General features: G+C 49.4%; 1 protein-coding gene across 3 annotated transcripts in view; it reads left to right on the top strand.

Moving 5' to 3' along the window:
• The window catches only part of USP16 (ubiquitin specific peptidase 16), a 44,762-nt gene that overhangs the window by 14,317 nt on the left and 12,044 nt on the right, over window positions 1-18,401 (top strand). For all 3 annotated transcript variants that reach the window (XM_083171871.1, XM_083171869.1, XM_083171870.1), the window contains exons 2-12: window positions 2,345-2,415; window positions 3,062-3,243; window positions 3,823-3,926; window positions 4,185-4,294; window positions 6,015-6,202; window positions 6,278-6,373; window positions 7,410-7,543; window positions 7,909-7,996; window positions 8,922-9,003; window positions 9,089-9,180; window positions 11,805-11,861. In XM_083171871.1, coding sequence (XP_083027997.1) covers window positions 2,364-2,415; window positions 3,062-3,243; window positions 3,823-3,926; window positions 4,185-4,294; window positions 6,015-6,202; window positions 6,278-6,373; window positions 7,410-7,543; window positions 7,909-7,996; window positions 8,922-9,003; window positions 9,089-9,180; window positions 11,805-11,861 — 1,185 coding nt within the window. In that variant the 5' untranslated portion in view covers window positions 2,345-2,363. The remainder of the gene's footprint in view (window positions 1-2,344; window positions 2,416-3,061; window positions 3,244-3,822; window positions 3,927-4,184; window positions 4,295-6,014; window positions 6,203-6,277; window positions 6,374-7,409; window positions 7,544-7,908; window positions 7,997-8,921; window positions 9,004-9,088; window positions 9,181-11,804; window positions 11,862-18,401) is intronic.

The raw sequence follows: 18,401 nt of genomic DNA, 5'->3' as shown, positions 1-18,401 counted from the left end.
CTTAATGCAAACAGCAGGTGTTGAACTTCTAACACGCCACCTCCACACGCTCCCCTAAGTTCCAAGTCGGCAATGGTGTGTGGGTGGTGGGAGCCATAAACTGAAGTTTTACCTAGGGTGCTGGTCTACACAGGTTTTCTACCACTGATCTTCCCAGAGACAACAATTGTTTGTTTTAAGGGAATTCATTCAGTCCTAGGCTGATCATCAACACTATGGGGCCTATGGATATCAGGGATATGTACTTAAGTGCTCCTGTGGGGGAAAGACCCCACCATCTCCCCAGGCTTGCAGTTTCATCCTGTCACTGTCAGTTTTTGGCCTTGTCTGTGTGCTGATGGTAGTTACAAGGATCGCAGCAGGGTAGTTGCTAAATCCTAGTAGGACACTAACCTAACGCCATAACCACATGACCCTCAACGACAGGGGGAGGAGCAAGGATGGTGGGCCTGTCACTATACACGTCAACATCTGGCAAGCAGAGTGAGCTATTGGGATATATTCAATGCTGTTTAGCTATGATGGCGAGCAGTGCCTATTGCTTGCCATCATAGCCCGTCCTCAGATCAACACACTTGCCTTTTCTAAAAAGCGAGGTGGAAACGACGAGTGCGGCCATCAAAACGGCGAGGCTTGCGACTATATGCAGTGAGCTTTCTGCATTTGTGGCAAACCTTGCCGTTCCACGGAACCCTGACGGCGAGAATTTTTTTCGGAACATTCCATACTCGGCCCCCGGCATATCCTCCAGAGGGCCCCCCCCCCCCTTATCGGCACCTGGCGGAGGCATCCACCCATTGCTCTGGGTGATACACAGTGGCGGTGGTATGGTGGTATGATTACCATGGGTCTTCAAACTGTGGCCCTCCAGATGTTGTGAAACTACAAATCCCAGCATGCCTTGCCACAGGTTTGCTATAAGGGAGTGTTAAAACTGTGGTAAGGCATGCTGGGATTTGTAGTTTCACAACATCTGGAGGGCCACAGTTTGAAGACCCATGGATTAGACTATCGGTGGCCCAGGTCTCACAGACTCTCTCTCCGCCTCCCGACCCCCCCCCCCCCCCAGCTGTGCAGCTCGGCAGGTATGTGTTCCCTGTGTGATAACTGTACTGTCCCTGCTTATATTGTCACCTACCTGGCTGCTGCTGTGACCAGTGGCGCCGCTGATGGCTGCCTAGGCGCTGTGCAGCTGGGTGGGCACGTGTTTCCTGCATGAAAAGTCTTAATGTAATGTAATGTATGCAATGTCTTCCCCCCCCCCCCCCCCCCTCATCCCTGCTTGATGCTGCACTGTAATCCACAAAAAAATCCTAGTGTGCGCAAGCATACATGGCCAATAAAGTTGATCCTATTCTATTTATAAGCTAAAAGCCATCCTCGCCGTGCAAACTTACCCCCTCGCCATCGCTCGCAGGGACCATTGAATATACCCCATTGTGTCTGAAGTGCAGCGAGTGTACATTTGGGGTCACATATTCTGACCTTGTTCCTCCCCCTCTTGTCGCATGTCATGTGGTTGTGACGTTAGGGGTCCTTTAGCCTGCTATTATTTAGACTCATCCAGCACAGCAGTATTGGCTGACCTCCTATCCAGGGAGACGATGGTCATCCCTTCCCTGCTGATCAAGGCACTCTCTCTACTCATCATTGGTACACTCTCCTGTTCTGGGGAAAGCCTAAACCTGCCCGATATTCATTTGCAGAGATCCAACTTTGTGTTGGTGTAGGATATTCTTACCACAGTACAACACCTGTCCCTGTTGGCCGGCAGATTCCGCTCCAGGCTGCTATATGGATCATTTATGCATGTCCCCAGTGTATACTGTGTCTTCCATGGATTGAATGAGAGGGTGGGATTTTTGTACTTGCATTAACTCTTGATATGGCGGACACTACACCTTTCTTTTATGCTGTTTGTATGTCTGTTCAGTTTGTGTTTTTTGAGTTCTCCTTGGTACAATGGATGTTTTTGTTAGAGAACGTCTGTTTTTTTTCTTACTGCTCCGGTTCTGTCCTTTTGGCATTTGGTAGTGTATGGACATTCCCAAGCAACCATATATGATGGTATAGATGGGGAGGAGCTGACGTTTTTTTTTCATTAAAGCTAAATCCCCCAAGTTCTTGGGGAAACTTTTCACATTACTTGCTAATGATTATTATTGCTAATAATCTCTTGATTGCAGCCTATCCACGGTGTATATCCTGCCATCTCATCATAAGCATTTGTCTGCCCACAGGTAGCAACCTAGTGTCCATATTGCTTCTAAGTTTCCCCATTAATCACCGCGTATATGTAATACGTGATGCTTCGCGTTTATCCTTATTCCATTGTACTTTCCAGGTGCTCGTGAAGCGGTGACATGGTAAAGAAAAGAGTGAAGAACCTCCCTGTACATGATTCCGTGGAAGCAGGTAGGGTGTCGCCTACGATTATGTGGATCTGTCACGTGTGTGTTTTTATAAAGTCTGATCTTGGCTCAAAGTAATTGCTACAAGATTTCGGCAATGTACATTGAAAGCAGCAGTTTTAAGGCAAAACCAAGTGCTGGACACAGCAGTGCGTTTCTTTGTCACACATTACAATATAGACAATTACTGTATAGGGATCATTGAAGCACCGTGTGGCTTTCAAAACCCATGCAGGTCCTCTTCCCTGCCTGGGGCGTCACTCTGCTGTTGTGCATCTAGCACTGCGTGGTCTGTATTTCAGCAGTGATATGCAGACCAGACCTGTGCTAGAAGATGCGCGGTGCTAGAATGAGAGAACATTTATGTTTCCTACGTCTATCATATCTGTCTTTTCTTGTTTTATTTATTTTCTTGCAAAAGCTGAGGTGAAAGTTGCATGAAAAATTACAGTATGACATTATAGCAAACAGATTACATATAAAAACTACCCTAAAGTCAGTTTAAGGCAACATTTCCATCTCATTTTTATGGGATGTTCCCACTAGTGATATAGTTCCAAATTTGCTTATGAATGAATTTGTCCAGGCCACAAAATGGCTGCCATGTTGTGAATAGGTGACAGAAACACTTTCAGTATTTGCCCTTCCAGAACCCACATGTAAGCACATCCGGAAGGCGCTGGATGAGGGGACGGTGAAGAGAGCTCTGGTGAATGTGGAGTGGGACGTCTGTCAGGACTGCCAGACAGACAGCAAAGAGACTGTGGACAATGGAGAGGAGGAACACAGGGAGGCGGACGTGGTCTGGCTGTGTCTAAATTGTGGTCACAGGGTAAGATTTCTATGATTTATTCATGTGGCGATTATAGAGAAACTGTCATCTTACAGTCAAGATGGAACCGGATCTTATTCTTCAATCTGTATGATAGAGAACCATGTGATCCCTCTAAGCCAATCAGGACCTGTTTTAATTAATTATTTGTAAAGAAGTATTCACATACTTCTAGTGAGACCACATTAATAGTAGATGGTTAGAGACATCTGAATTTTCTGTGCTATATAAGAAACTGTTAATAAATAAAGAATAACAATAATCACTTTCTGTGTAAGGACGGCCATCGATGATTCAAAATATTCAATGGTTTATGGTCGATGTAGAATAGTGTTGCCATTGATGGGGGGAGAACCAGATGGTTTCCCCAAGGGGCGGCGAAACAAAGCCTAGCCCTTCTCCCAACACACTACCATGTTTTGATTGGCCCACAGGCCAATCCATCAAAGAAAACTTGATTCATTGTATAGGTCCGCAGTCTAGAATTTGTGTCCACTACTGACGAATAGAGAGCAGTGGTGCAGTAGGGTGTCGTTTCAATGTATGCTTAATAAAGTTCATGTTCTATTGTCCTTTCAGGGGTGCGGAAGATATTCTGAGAAGCAGCATGCGCTGAACCATTATAACACCCCAAGATCGGAGCCCCACTGCCTTGTGCTCAATGTTTTTGAGTGGACCGTATGGTAATATGCAACCAAGTTCATATTATGGTTCTCCAATAATATATGGGTATTTAATTGTTGTTTCCTTTTTAAATATGCAAAATTTGATGCTAAGCGGTTTGCGGTGGCTGGTCACAAGAGGCACTGATAAAATATAATCATCTGTAAATATCGATCACCACTTTGATGTTTATGTATTGTAAGACAGAACCTGTCCGTCGAAAATAAAATGATCTGTGTGGCTGCAGTTTATTACTGATCGTGTCCTGTTTGTGCTAGGTGCTACCTGTGTGATAACCAGGTTGATCACGAGTGCTCTGGTCGGCTTCGGCAATTGGTAGAATATCTGCAAAAAAAGTCCAAGTTGAACGTTAGGACGGCAAGCAAAGGTATATGTTTTGATTTAAATAACACATAAAAAAAAAACAATCACATGAAAGTTTTATTTTGATCAAACCGCCACACTGCTGGGTCTGTGCAAGAGATAGCCCTCCTGGACCGTCCACTGAAGGTCAACACCTAAAATAGGTGGCTAAGGTCGACATGAGTTTTTAACGTTTTTGCTTAAGGCAAATGTTCCTAAACTTTTTGGACTCATGGCAACCTAGTGTATCCAAATCTTTTCAACGCACCCCTAGTCCAATTTTTTTTTTTATTCAGAAAAAATATTAAATTAAGTGAAATGTTTTTGTCATCATGAGGGTCGGTTATGTGGTGAGGAATAAGATTAGTTTTGTCTGTTCGTGTATTTTATGATTGGAAGCACAAGCACTGGTTTTGCCTGTTACATTTACCATAAGTAATTTTAGTTGATCCTGGACCACTAAACCGGGGCACCTACAAGTACCCAGAGGCAGGAGGTTTAACAACTTCTGTGTTTGCACTGGTAAAAGGTGGCCATACATCTGAAAGACATTGCACCCAATCATACAATCTCAATGGGTTGTAAAATGGATTGTACGCAGATTGTGTGCCCCGGGAGATTGGAGGATTGGTCCTCTGATCTGACGTGCTGCACGTCAGATCAGTTGGGATTGGGAGCAGATTGCATGTGCTTTTAAGCACATGCAGTCTGTCTTTAGATGGCTCATACAACCAGAGTCATGTGACCCTCCCTCCCTCACTAGCAGAGAAGAGAGGTGCAGTTTCTGGGCAGCCCGTGGCAGTGAAGATGCTGGGAGCCACAGAAGTGTCTAGTGGCAGATATACAGGAGGCTGAAGAGAGCAGTGGACATCTTTTTGCACAATTCTATCACTACTCTGAAAACAGTTTTCGGTACTTGTTTCCTAGCACGGTGCCAGCGATAAAAATTGTACCCATCGGGACCCCAAAAATCGCGTCGATCGCATTCAACCAAATCGCATGAGATGCGATCGACACCATTTTTATTTTTACATTGGAATCAATGTAAAATGGTCCCTGAGACCCGATTTTACATTGGCCCCAATGTTAAATGGCCCCCAGACCCCAATTTTTATTGTTTCCCAATCCCACGATGAACGTTAACCTGAAGCGTGGCGAGCGGCGGCGGTACCTGTCCTCCGACCTATTCATACCCCCACTATCCACGTCGGCGTGGATTTTATATAGTGTGGCTCGCAGCAAGCCACCGATCCCGAAGCGTGGTGAGTGGACACGCATTACTTCACAGATATGCGTCCCCTCGCAGGGCTCGCTGCGCTCGCCACAGTAGTTATAATCAACTCCACGCCGACGTGGATAGTGGGGGTATGAAAAGGTCGGAGGACGCATACCGCCGCCCCTCGCGGGCTTGCTGCGCTTGCTACGCTTCGGGTTGGCGTTCATCGTGGGTTGGCATTAATGGGGGGCATTTGTCATGTAAAATACCCATAACGGTGGGTATACAATGAAAAATCGCTTCCATTGGCCCATTGAACATTGTTCCCTATGTGAAATCGCGTAGGTCGCATCGCATGCCTTAACTTAAGGCATGCGATGGACGCGATTTTTTCATTGTCGGGGAAAAGGCTAAAAATAGCCTTAAAATCGCGTTGGTCGCGTCCCTTAAGTTAAGGTATGCGATCACTATAAAGTGCTGTATTGGAACAGAGCATCCAACTGACTCAATTTTGTTTTTGTGTTGACAGTTAAATTAGGCCAGGATGTGTGCAGCTCTGAGAAGGTGCAGGAGAGCGAGACGCAGCCAATGGCTGAAGGTACCAAGGGGACAGCGAAAAGGGAGGAAACACCCAACACGCTTAGTGAAAGTAAAGAAGTCGCTGTGAGAGGACTCAGTAACCTGGGCAACACTTGTTTCTTCAATGCTGTGATGCAGGTGAATGTATATCCGTATGTCACACCGCTAGACCGTAGTGGAACTCTAGTACTGATCTTGTGTGTCTTCTATAAGAATTTGTCCCAGACGCCTACACTCCGAGAACTTCTGAATGATGTGAAGCATCCAGGGAAAACTGTGACTGTTCAAGAGCCTGATTCCTCTGAACCGGTAAGTCTCCTCCCTGGCTTCCCAGGGTCTGGTGGGGCTCAGCTCGCTCTCCTCCCTGGCTTCTCAGGGTCTGGTGTGGCTCAGCCCGCTCTCCTCCCTGGCTTCCCAGGGTCTGGTGTGGCTCAGCCCGCTCTCCTCCCTGGCTTCCCAGGGTCTGGTGGGGCTCAGCCCGCTCTCTCCTCCCTGGCTTCCCAGGGTCTGGTGGGGCTAAGCCCGCTCTCCTCCCTGGCTTCCCAGGGTCTGGTGTGGCTCAGCTCGCTCTCCTCCCTGGCTTCCCAGGGTCTGGTGTGGCTCAACCCGCTCTCTTCCCTGGCTTCCCAGGGTCTGGTGTGGCTCAGCCCGCTCTCCTTCCTGGCTTCCAAGGGTCTGGTGAGGCTCCGCCCGGTTTCCTCCCTGGCTTCCCAGGGTCTGGTGTGGCTCAGCCCGCTCTCCTTCCTGACTTCCTAGGGTCTGGTGGAGCTCAGCCCGCTCTCCTCCCTGGCTTCCTAGGGTCTGGTGGGGCTCAGCCTTCTCTTCTCCCTGGCTTCCCAGGGTCTGGTGTGGCTCAGCCCGCTCTCCTCCCCGCCTTCCCAGTCTTTGGTGGGGCTCAGCCCGCTCTCTCCTCCCTGCCTTCCCAGAGTCTGGTGGGGCTCAGCCCGCTCTCTCCTCCCTGCCTTCCCAGAGTCTGGTGGGGCTCAGCCTGCTCTCTCCTCCCTGCCTTCCCAGGGTCTGGTGGGGCTCAGCCAGCTCTCTCCTCCCTGCCTTCCCAGGGTCTGGTGGGGCTCAGCCCGCTCTCTCCTCCCTGCCTTCCAAGGGTCTGGTGGGGCTCAGCCCGCTCTCTCCTCCCTGCCTTCCCAGGGTCTGGTGGGGCTCAGCCCGCTCTCTCCTCCCTGCCTTCCCAGGGTCTGGTGGGGCTCAGCCCGCTCTCTCCTTCCTGCCTTCCCAGAGTCTGGTGCGGCTCAGCCTGCTCTCCTCCCTGGCTTCATGTGGTTATGTATCACAGTGAATGTGTATATGCCTGACCTGGCACTACATACGTTATACTTTTGTTTTATAGACACAGCGGGAAGTGACGTTGGAGCAGCAGCCGGGACCCTTGACGTTGGCCATGTGGCAGTTTGTCACTGAAATGCAGGAGACCAAAAAAGGGGTTGTAACCCCCAAAGAGCTTTTCTCTCAGGTCTGTAAAAAGTGAGTATGTACCATGAGTGTGACACACTATTACGCTGAAACGCTGCATGTCTACATCATGTCTAATATTTACCTGCTGTATATATATGTCCCTTCTGTATTTACTTACTGGTATACAAGGAAGTAAGCAACCATGATAAACCAATGGGATAAATCGCCAGGTAATAACCTGCACTCACCACCAGAGGCACTGTTACTCTTATACACATCAAAGCAGATGAGTCTGTAGTTTTTGCATGTAGCATTGTTACTATTTAAATTGATGTCATAAGTGTTCTCGCTTAAGTGCATTTTATGTAAACTTTTTTTTTTTTTTTTCATAATTCACTTTATGAGAAGTTTGTGTGCATTGTGTTTCCTTCCAGAGCTGCACAGTTCAGAGGATACCAACAGCAGGACAGCCAGGAACTTCTCCGCTACCTTCTCGATGGCATGAGAGGAGAGGAGATCCAGGTATCACTGATGGTCCACCTCTATGTAGCCTAGTTAAGAGCGCCTGTTAGCCACATCCTAAAGCTGGGTACACACTAGATGATATAGTCCGGCATGGCATATTGGACCTACATACTGGGTGCATCATCCAGCCGGACAAAAATGTATTTTTTGTTTGCTTTGAAGCAAACAAAAAGAAAGAAAACCGCTTTTTGGGCGCACTCTTAGAAAATTGAAATATGACGTTAAATTAAGACATAGCTTTTAATGTAGACTTTTTAAAATAAATGGCACATATTCAAAAATAGTTAATTTATAAATGTTGTGCGATGGATCTGCTGCTCAATCTTGGTATTGATCATCAATTTGTCACACATTATTTTTCATTTGAGGCACCATATCATCATTGGTACGGTGACCAGTGTGACCTTAGGCAACACAAATACATAAGCAATCCCCTGTGTGCTATCCTTAGGAAAAACTATAGTTCTTAAGGCACACTATACACAATATTTGTAGGGGTTAATTACACCAACGGCAAAAAAAACATACATTTATATGGTGGAGCGTGGCTCTGGCAGTAGGCGTCTCCAAGTTATTGATTTTTGGGACGTCAGTCACCCTTATTGTTGCCTTACCACACCCGGTGTTCTCCAGGGGTCGCCCACCTGGGTACTGCCCCGGCCCTTCACTGCTTGACACTTAAGGCAGGAAAGAGGCATTGTACTGGCTGTGAAAGGTGCTAAATTTACGATACAGGGGAAGTTTACTGAACAAAAATTTAAATGAGGTGACGTTGCCCATAGCAACCAATTGGGATCTCTCTATCATGTGTCTATTGCATCTTAGAAAATGAAAGACAGAATCTGATTGGTTGTTACGGTAAATATCATCTTGTCTCCACCATGTGAGTTTCATCCTGCCCTTATTTCTCTATTACTTCTAGAGAGTAAGTTCAGCAATTTCCAAGACCTTACAGGCTGCTGCGGAGACCATAGACGAGAGCGAAATGAAAAAGATTATTAAAGGTATCCCATGTATTAATGTATGACCAGTGTGTATTGTATGTTGCTGGTTCTTCTGGGTAATGTGCAGTATCATCTCACTGTGTAGGTTATGAGAAAAGGAGAGCTATCCCAAACTTTGTGGATCGCTTGTTTGGAGGCGAGCTAACCAGTACGATAATGTGCGAGACCTGCCACACGGTACGTCTAGTCTTCTGTTTTCTCTAAAGACTTTATCACTTTTATTTATATGTGAGTCCCTTACTTAGACCTTATTCTGAGGGCAGTATTCAATGAGGAAAATTCGCCGTGTTTTATGGCGAATTTCTGCTTTTTTCGCGTTGGTCGGAGAATTTTGGTCTCAAAAAGTGATATTTTCACCGTCTGCGAACAGTGAATAATGGATGGTTCTCCATCTGATACTCGCCGCCAATCGCCGTGTCTTGTCCGTGTATCACTCGCCATCTTTTCATGGTGAAGTGGAATGTGAACTTTTAAAATAATGTTGTTGTTTTTTTTTTTTACTTTGGTGTAAAAAAATCAGGAATTTTATTCTGAGAAGGGGCATGCTATTTCTAATTAAAATTTATTTTTATTTTTTTACACATAGTAGCCAGCAGGGGGCCGGGAGCCGAGAGCCGCTCATTAGATATTCATATATTCACTGCTCCCGATCATTACATATGCACGATCGGGTGCAGTGAATACCCGGTCCCCTGTTGGCTCTCCCGGGGGGCAAATTGGAAAAACGGTCAGTGTATGTGTGCTGTGTGCAAATGGCTGCCCTCTAGGAGGGGGTTGCCGCCCCCAAAAAAAGGAGTTTACAGGAAGAAAAGAGATACCAGTAGGCGCCTCTTGCACACAAATAAACCAATTTATTAGGCTAATACATCATACATTAATTGAATTTACTTAAATTGAATTAATAAACATAAAGAAATAAACAGAAAGAGTATATAATAAAATTAAAAAATATGCATAAAAAGATTAAAAAACATGTGCAATATTAAGCAGCTGATAAGGTGCGGTACATAGTTACCAGGTCCTGGTGTGTTTATTTTCTTTCATATGCGCATATGAAGCCAGGTATTGGTTCCCAGTTAAGGGGTAAATTGCCTGTGCTGCCTGGCTCCCGGGGAGCCCACCTCTCCCCCACATACGTTCTTGGGCAGGCAGGGAGACTTCCATCTCCCTGCCTGCCGCCGTCCTCAGGCTCCGCCGCAGGGGTTCACATTCACCTCATACGCCGGATTGGCTGAGACTCGTCGTGAGGGACGGCGAGTCTCAGTCACATTGAATACTGTGTAAAGTCCCGTGACTGAGAATCTCGAAACATGGAGAATCTCCGCAAAAACACAGCGAGTGCATGGCGAGAGAAAAAAACTCTCGCCATGCACGGAGAATATTCTCATTGAATACTGCCCTGAGTCACACACAATGGATGCTTTTGAGCGTATTTTACTTTCTGCCCATGCATCTAAATCACACTTGCATCCGAAGTCATTGTGGGCAGTGAGTGGGAGGTGACTTTGCGGCACATGTAGGTTCGTTATAAGAATGTCGCTGTCGTATTAGTTTTTGCAAACCATACATGGGTGGAGAGTCTGCTCCTAGCGTGACTCTCCACCTGACTCTATTTGCGAATAGACACAGAAGGAATTACTGCAAAAAGACAAACACGTGGACGCTACAAAGACAGACTCAGCATTAGGTCTTTGGATTATTTATTTATTACCAGTTAATTATATAGCGCACACATATTCCACAGCGCCTTACAGAGAATATTTGAACATTCACATCAGTCCCTGCCCCAGTGGAGCTTACAATCTATATTCCCTACCACATATACACGCACACAGACATTCTAGGGTTCATTTTGTTTGGAGCCAATTAGCCTACCAGTATATTTTTGGCTAGTGGGAGGAAACCGGAGCACCCGGAGGAAACATGACTTCGTTCCGAGCCATATTAGTCCAGCAGATGGAACGACAGCCCCAGGATGCCACATAAAAATAGGCCGCAGACAGCCACAAATCATAAAGTACTGTACTAAAAACATAATTTATGTATTTGTAATTAGGGAAATGTTGGGGCTGATGGTGTTAGGAGGTGTACACGCCCACATGGGACTAGACACACCCACAATGCACTGGCCACACCCATATAATGCTAGTCCCACCTCTGTCGCTTCTCACATTGGTGATTTGGAGCCCCAAACCGGGTGCCCGACGGGGTCTTGACAGTCGGGATCGCGACAGTCATTTACCCAACTTCGGGATCCCGACGGTTAAAACACCCACAGACGGGTTCCCCACGGCCAACGTCTATTCTCCCTCGTGGGGGTCAACAGCCCCTATAGAGGGAGAATAGAATAGGTAGCGAGCCACCGTGCCCGCAGCGTGGCGAGCGCAGCAAGCCCGCAAGGGGCTTTGTTTCACTCGCCATGCTGTCCGACCAGTCAGGATCCAGACATCGGGCTAATAACTGTCAGGATCCCGACTGTCGGAACCCCCCCCCCAAACCATTGTGTCCATAAATCTGGTTCTGCTTCAACCCATGTAAGGCTTTTATTATACATTAGTGTGACATAGGGGAAGATTAACTAAGCCTAGTAGAGAGGGATAACATACCAACCAATCAGCTCCTAAGTATTATCTTTCAAACACAGCCTTTAACATGGCTTTCTCACTCTCTCTAAGGCTTAGTACATCACAATGCACTTTAGAGTACATTATACACCATTACATAATGCGTAAACAAAAGGTAAAAAATGTATACAGTGCATTAAATCTGCTATTACATCATATTTTTTTTTTTTTTTAAAGGTATCATTAGTCCGGGAGCCTTTCCTTGATCTCTCCCTTCCTGTCCTGGACGATTCGGTAAGAACGATTATTGTTTGCAGGGAAATACCCTGAAAGATGATGATTATTATTATTATTAAAGACTACAACATGGAGTAACGTTTGTGTTAAATAAAAACCTAATCTTGGAAAAGATTAAATCAGTGCTGTAGAATGTAACTAGGTAGAGGCATTAAAACTGGAAAACATTTCTATTTCCTTCATGCCATTGGTGGCCACTGGGACAGTGGGAAGGGGGCGGAGCCATGGCGACAGGCACCAAGTAGCTAACACTTTAGTGGTGCAGCCCAGGCCCCTCCTTCCCCACACTCCATCCTAGGTCAGTTTTTTCTTGGTGCCTAGGAGCACAGGCACGTTTTTTAGTAGCTGCTGCAGTTTTCTGCAGCGTTTTTTAAAAAAAAATTTTTTTTTTTTTTTTTTTTTTTTTTACACTTGCGGTGAGCAAGCCGGGTGGACCACCCAGGCTGCTCACCTGCTCCGGAGCCAGCTCGTCGTGAACTGCCACGGACCTGCAGGCTGGGTCCCAGCACAGAGGGACCGTGCGCCACGGAGCAGGTAAGCCGCACTTCCCCCCCCTCCCTCCCCACAGCACGCAGCGGTATCGCGGCTGGGGGAGACGCGAGACAGAGACGCTTCCCGATGGAAGCTTGACTCTGTCCCGCAACGGTGACCGCAATGAGACGCGAGACAGAGACGCTTCCCGATGGAAGCTTGACTCTGTCCCGCAACGGTGACCGCGAGACGCTCGGTCTCGCAGCGGCGTCTGGAGACGCCGGAGGGAGGGAACCCAGCGCACGTAGCCGCCGGGGGTGGGTGCGCTCCCGGCGGTTTCCTGGCAGTGACACTCGGTCCTCACAGGGGAAACCGAGGCCACTAGACCACCAGGGCTATTATTGTAGCGGTGGGGGCTGCCATATTTTTATCAGCCCTGGCAAGGTTCCAGGAGGGGGGGGAGGTCCCTCACCTCCTCCCCGCCCAATCCCCGGCAGGGAGCCTCTATATGAGTTCCCGCCGGGGACTGCCAGCGTCCTGTCCTAAATGGAGGCTTGACTCTGTCACACATCGGTGCAGAGGAGCAGCAGCTTTTGTGTGGACACTGTGGCACCCTTCCTTCCCCAGTCTTCAGACGGGTCAGGTTGTATTACATTGACACTGCACCCTTGAGGTGTTCAGTGCTGTGTTTTCACACCCCTCTCTATATAGGGTTTTTTTCTGTGCAAATCTCTCTATTCACTCTGTCTTGTATTGAAGTGCAATAGAGCATAGCCATGACTTCTAAGTCAGGCTCAAAGTCCACAGGACCCTCGCGGTCAGGGGACGCTCCTGCCCTGAGGGCCTTTAAGTGTGTTAGGTGCAAGGAGAATTTTTCTTCCACCTCGACAGACCATGGGGGTGTGTGTACACGCTGTAATGGTGGGGACTCTGTGGATTCGGCCCCGTTACAGGCATCCCATTCCGGCGAACCGGGTTGGGCGCAGGCCCTGACGACGGCCATGAGGGACCTTGCTGAACAGCTAGCCGCTTCCCGTTCACACCCTCAGCCCCCACCAGTGCTGAGTCAGCCTTCACAGGCGACTCTTCCACCAGCTCAACCGGCCCCGCTCACGCAGTCCCAGCCTCAGTTGCTGGTGCCTGAGCCTGTTTGGGTACAGGGCCTTTCTTCCTCAGTGCAGGGACTGGTTCAGGTTTCCTCCTCTCTACAGAACCTGCTGGGTGCCGCTAGCAAGCGCAAGAACCCCAGAACCCGCACCCAGAGAGCTGACTCTACGGGGACGGATACTTCAGAGGACGACCAGGCGGACACAGATGACCCTGTTGACCTGGATGACCCGGACGACCCTGACGAGGAGGCTACTTCCCAGGACGAGGTTATGACCCAGTCCAGGGTAGATGCGCTGGTGAAGGCGGTCCGCTCTTGCTTAAACATACAGGAGCCAGACCAACCCCCTGCGGAGGAGGCACCATCGTTTAAGCGCAAGAAGAAGGATCCGGCTGTGTTCCCATCTTCAACGCAGCTGGAAGGAGATCTGGCAAAGGCCTGGTCTGCTCCTAATAAGAAATTTACAATTTCTAAAAGGAAGGTTTCTTCTTATCCCTTTCCGGCAGACGGGCGCACGAAATGGGAACGCCCGCCTCAGGTGGATTCCCACATAGCCCGGCTGGTAAAGGCTACTACCTTGCCTATTCCCACTGTGGCGGCTCTAAAGGACCCCACGGATAGAAAGATGGAACATGTCTTTAAATCTATCTTTACTCATGCGGGTACGCTTAATAGGCCAGCTTTGGCCTCGGCCTGGGTGGCTAGGGCGGTAGGCAAATGGGCAGATATGTTGACGGAGAACATTTCGTCAGGCATACGCAGGTCGGAGCTGCTTTCTCTGGTGGACCATATCAGAGAAGCCTCCACATATTTGGGCGAGGCGGCCCTGGACACGGCTACGTTAGCCTCTAGGATCTCGGCGTCTTCGGTTGCAGCCAGAAGAGCCTTGTGGCTCCGCACTTGGAATGCGGATGCAGAATCCAAAAAGGCCCTGGAGGCCCTTCCTTTTGTGGGCGATATGCTTTTCGGTCCGGAGCTGGACAAAATTGTGACTACGGTAGCCACTTCCAAGACAGCCTTCCTCCCGTCGGCACCCTCTAAGCCGAAGCAGTCCTTTCGTTCCTTTCGGCCGCAGGGAAAGCCGAGGGGACAATCTTCAACGAGAAGCCGTCCTCCCAGGAGGGAGTCGTTTGGTAGGAGCAGACAGTCCCAGTCTGGCAAACGTCAGCCTCCTAAGGCCCCGGAGAAGGCCTCCCAATGACTTGGGGACCCCTCAGGTCGACTCCCTGCCGGTGGGGGCTCGCCTCCTCCATTTTGCCAACAGATGGAGGGAGACGACATCGGACAATTGGATTTTGAGTATCGTGTCGGAAGGATACTATCTCTCCTTCAACAGGCGTCCGCCGACCCGATTCTTTATCACGGGCCGCCCGGCCTGTCCTCTGAAGGCGGAGGCTCTCAGCGCCTCTGTTCAGACTCTTCTCCAGTCTCGGGTGATAGAAGTGGTTCCTCCTCAGCAGAGGGGCCACGGCTATTACTCCAATTTATTCCTGATCGGGAAGCCGGATGGTTCATTCCGACCAATCCTGAATCTCAAGGATCTCAATTGTTACTTGAACATTCCGCGGTTTCGCATGGAGTCCCTCCGGTCCATTATACAGGCAATGGAGCCGGGGGATTTCATGGTATCTCTGGACATCAGAGATGCATACCTGCATGTTCCGATACATCCGGATCACCGCAAGTACCTCCGGTTTGCAACCAAGGATCTTCATGTCCAATTTCGGGCTCTACCCTTCGGAATCTCTACAGCACCAAGAGTCTTTACGAAGGTGATGGGAGTTATGGCAGCCTTCCTTCACCTCCAGGGAGTGCGGATTCTGCCTTATCTGGACGACCTTCTGATTCTGGGACAGTCCAGAGAACTACTCCTACAACATCTAGGCATTACGCTGGACCTGCTCCAGGCTCACGGTTGGCTAGTGAACTGGCGCAAGTCCAGCCTGGAACCCTCCCAGGAGATGATACATCTGGGAGCGCGTCTGGATTCCCAGGCCCAGAGGGTCTATCTTCCAGACAAGAAGCGGCTGGCTTTGCAGGCCCTCTTACGAGGGTTTCTCAAGCACAGGAGAGTCTCTCTTCATCTATGTATGAAGATTTTGGGCAAGATGGTCTCGTGCTTCGAGATGGTGGAATTTGCCCAATTTCACTCTCGTCCGTTGCAACACCAGATCCTCAAGTATTGGAACCGTTCACCACAGGCTCTGAAGAGGCAGGAGATAGTACTCTCCCAGGAGGTTCGACTATCGTTGCTCTGGTGGCTCAAGCCACGTCACCTGTCCATGGGACGGCCCTTCCTAGTCTCCGACTGGGTACTCTTGACGACAGATGCCAGCCTCAGGGGCTGGGGAGCGGTGGTGGAGGACCGATCCTACCAGGGAGTTTGGTCCCACCAGGAGTCGGGGTTGCCGATCAATATTCTAGAGCTCAGGGCGATCTACTTAGCCCTTCTCCAGGCGGCCCCCCTGATTTGCTCTCGTGCAGTCAAGGTACAGACAGACAACGCCACGGCGGTGGCATACATCAATCACCAGGGGGGAACTCGGAGCAGAGCAGCTTTTCTGGAGGTACAGCCAATTCTTCGTTGGGCAGAACGTCACCTCTTGGCATTGTCGGCAGTGTACATTCCCGGCGTCGAAAACTGGGAAGCAGACTTTCTGAGCCGCCAAGAGATCCACTCCGGAGAATGGTCTCTTCATCCAGAGGTGTTTCACTCTCTAACCCTCCGTTGGGGGAGGCCTCAGATAGATCTCCTGGCATCCCGGTGGAATCACAAGTTGCCTTGCTACGGGTCCAGGACTCGGGATCCAGGCGCATTTCTGGTCGACGCTCTGTCGGCACCTTGGCCGTTCGATCTGGTGTACGCCTTCCCGCCAGTGGCTCTTCTTCCTCGGTTCCTAAGAAGACTCAAGCGGGAACGGGTAAGGGTAATCCTGGTGGCCCCAAACTGGCCACGCAGGGCCTGGTATGCCGATCTCCGGCTCATGGCGGAGGAACCTCAGTGGCGGTTACCTCTCCGGCCAGACCTTCTGTCTCAGGGACCCTGTCAACATCCCAACCTAGCTCGTCTCGATTTGACGGCCTGGCTCTTGAGAGGGAGATCTTAAGAGACAGGGGGTTCTCAGATTCGGTGATAAGAACCATGATAGCGGCCAGGAAGCCGTCCTCAGCAAAAGTCTACTACAGAATCTGGAGTTCTTTCTTTCGCTGGTGTGAAGAGCACGAGAAGAATCCAAGGAGGTTCTCGTTGCCCAAGGTTTTGGCCTTCTTACAGTCGGGAGTGGATTTGGGCCTTCAACATTCCACTTTGAAGGTTCAGGTCTCGGCGCTCTCGGTTCTGTTTCAGAGGCGCATTGCGACAAGACCGGAGGTTCGCACTTTCCTCCAAGGGGTTATGCACGTGACTCCTCCCTTTCGGAGTCCTGTAGTCCCGTGGGATCTGCCTTTGGTTCTGAGAGCTCTTCAGGTGGCTCCGTTTGAGCCTCTGGAGTCAGTGGAGTTGCGTTGGCTTTCATGGAAGGTGTGTTTCCTTCTGGCAATTGCGTCAGCTAGGCGGGTCTCGGATTTGTCCGCTCTATCTTGCAAGCCACCGTTTTTGGTTTTCCACCAAGATCGGGCAGTCCTCCGTACCAGGTTGGGTTACCTGCCAAAAGTGGTATCCAGGTTTCACGTAAACCAAGAAATCGTGGTTCCTGCTTTCCAGGATTCAAGAAGTGGAGGGGCTCTCGATGTGGTTCGGGCCCTTCGCATCTATGTGGATAGGACCAGGGAGATTAGAAGAACAGAAGCTTTGTTTGTTCTTTATGATCATCAGAAGCGGGGTTGGCCCGCATCTAAACAGTCCATTGCCAGGTGGTTGCGGCTTACGGTTCAGCAGGCATACCTCCTGGCGAATAGGCCGGCGCCAGCAGGGCTCACGGCCCATTCCACTCGCTCGGTAGGATCATCGTGGGCTGCGGCTTCAGGAGTCTCCGCAGAACAGCTGTGCCGCGCAGCCACATGGTCTTCCATGCACACTTTTATACGCCACTACAGGTTTGATACTTTCACCGAGGTCGACTCTGCGTTCGGCCGTGGCGTTCTTTCTGCAGCTCAGGAGCGTTCCCTCCCGTGAGGGGACAGCGGTGGGACGTCCCACTGTCCCAGTGGCCACCAATGGCATGAAGGAAATAAGGGGATTTTTGTCCTTACCTGGAAAATCCTTATTTCTGAATCCTTTGGTGGACACTGGGCGCCCGCCCAGACGCCCCTGATCGGCTGATGGGTTGGTTTTAGGGAATGCTCTTGTTCATGGTAATACAAGATCTCTCTTTTTTTCTTTCTTTCATTCTCTCCTTTCCTGTGCTCCTAAGTCCGGTGGTAGTCTAAACTGACCTAGGATGGAGTGTGGGGAAGGAGGGGCCTGGGCTGCACCACTAAAGTGTTAGCTACTTGGTGCCTGTCGCCATGGCTCCGCCCCCTTCCCACTGTCCCAGTGTCCACCAAAGGATTCAGAAATAAGGATTTTCCAGGTAAGGACAAAAATCCCCTTATCCGGTTGGCCCTCTGCTGCCATCTATGAGGAAATTGCCGTTCCTCTTAGCTCCCAGGCAGTGGGATCACATCCGATATATTGTGTGCATGGTCCTTTTGTATACGATATATCGTATGCGTTCCCATTCCCCGCTGCCGGGAGACTGTCCGAGACGGAGGCCGGACATGCAGTACATCCAATATCTGACTCCGACGCGCACAGAATCAGACCTGATTTCTCTGCCCAATCCGTCTGATCCAGATTGCATGGAGCTTCTCATTATCTGTCCACGAGAGTTCCATAATTCTGGGCTAGGAGGTTGTTTTTAAAAAAAAAAAAAATATTTTAAGCTTTGCACAAAGTTCTTGTAGAACATTTACCCAGAATCCCACACATGTAAGCTGTCTAGAGCTTAAGCAGTGGGGCCTTCGGTAAGGCCATCATA

This window comes from Crinia signifera, chromosome 2 (assembly GCF_055691185.1).
Source record: "Crinia signifera chromosome 2, ASM5569118v1, whole genome shotgun sequence".
In the NCBI taxonomy this organism is placed as follows: domain Eukaryota; kingdom Metazoa; phylum Chordata; class Amphibia; order Anura; family Myobatrachidae; genus Crinia; species Crinia signifera.
Note: the sequence above shows the minus strand (reverse complement) of the source record. Positions and strands in the feature narration are given on the sequence as shown.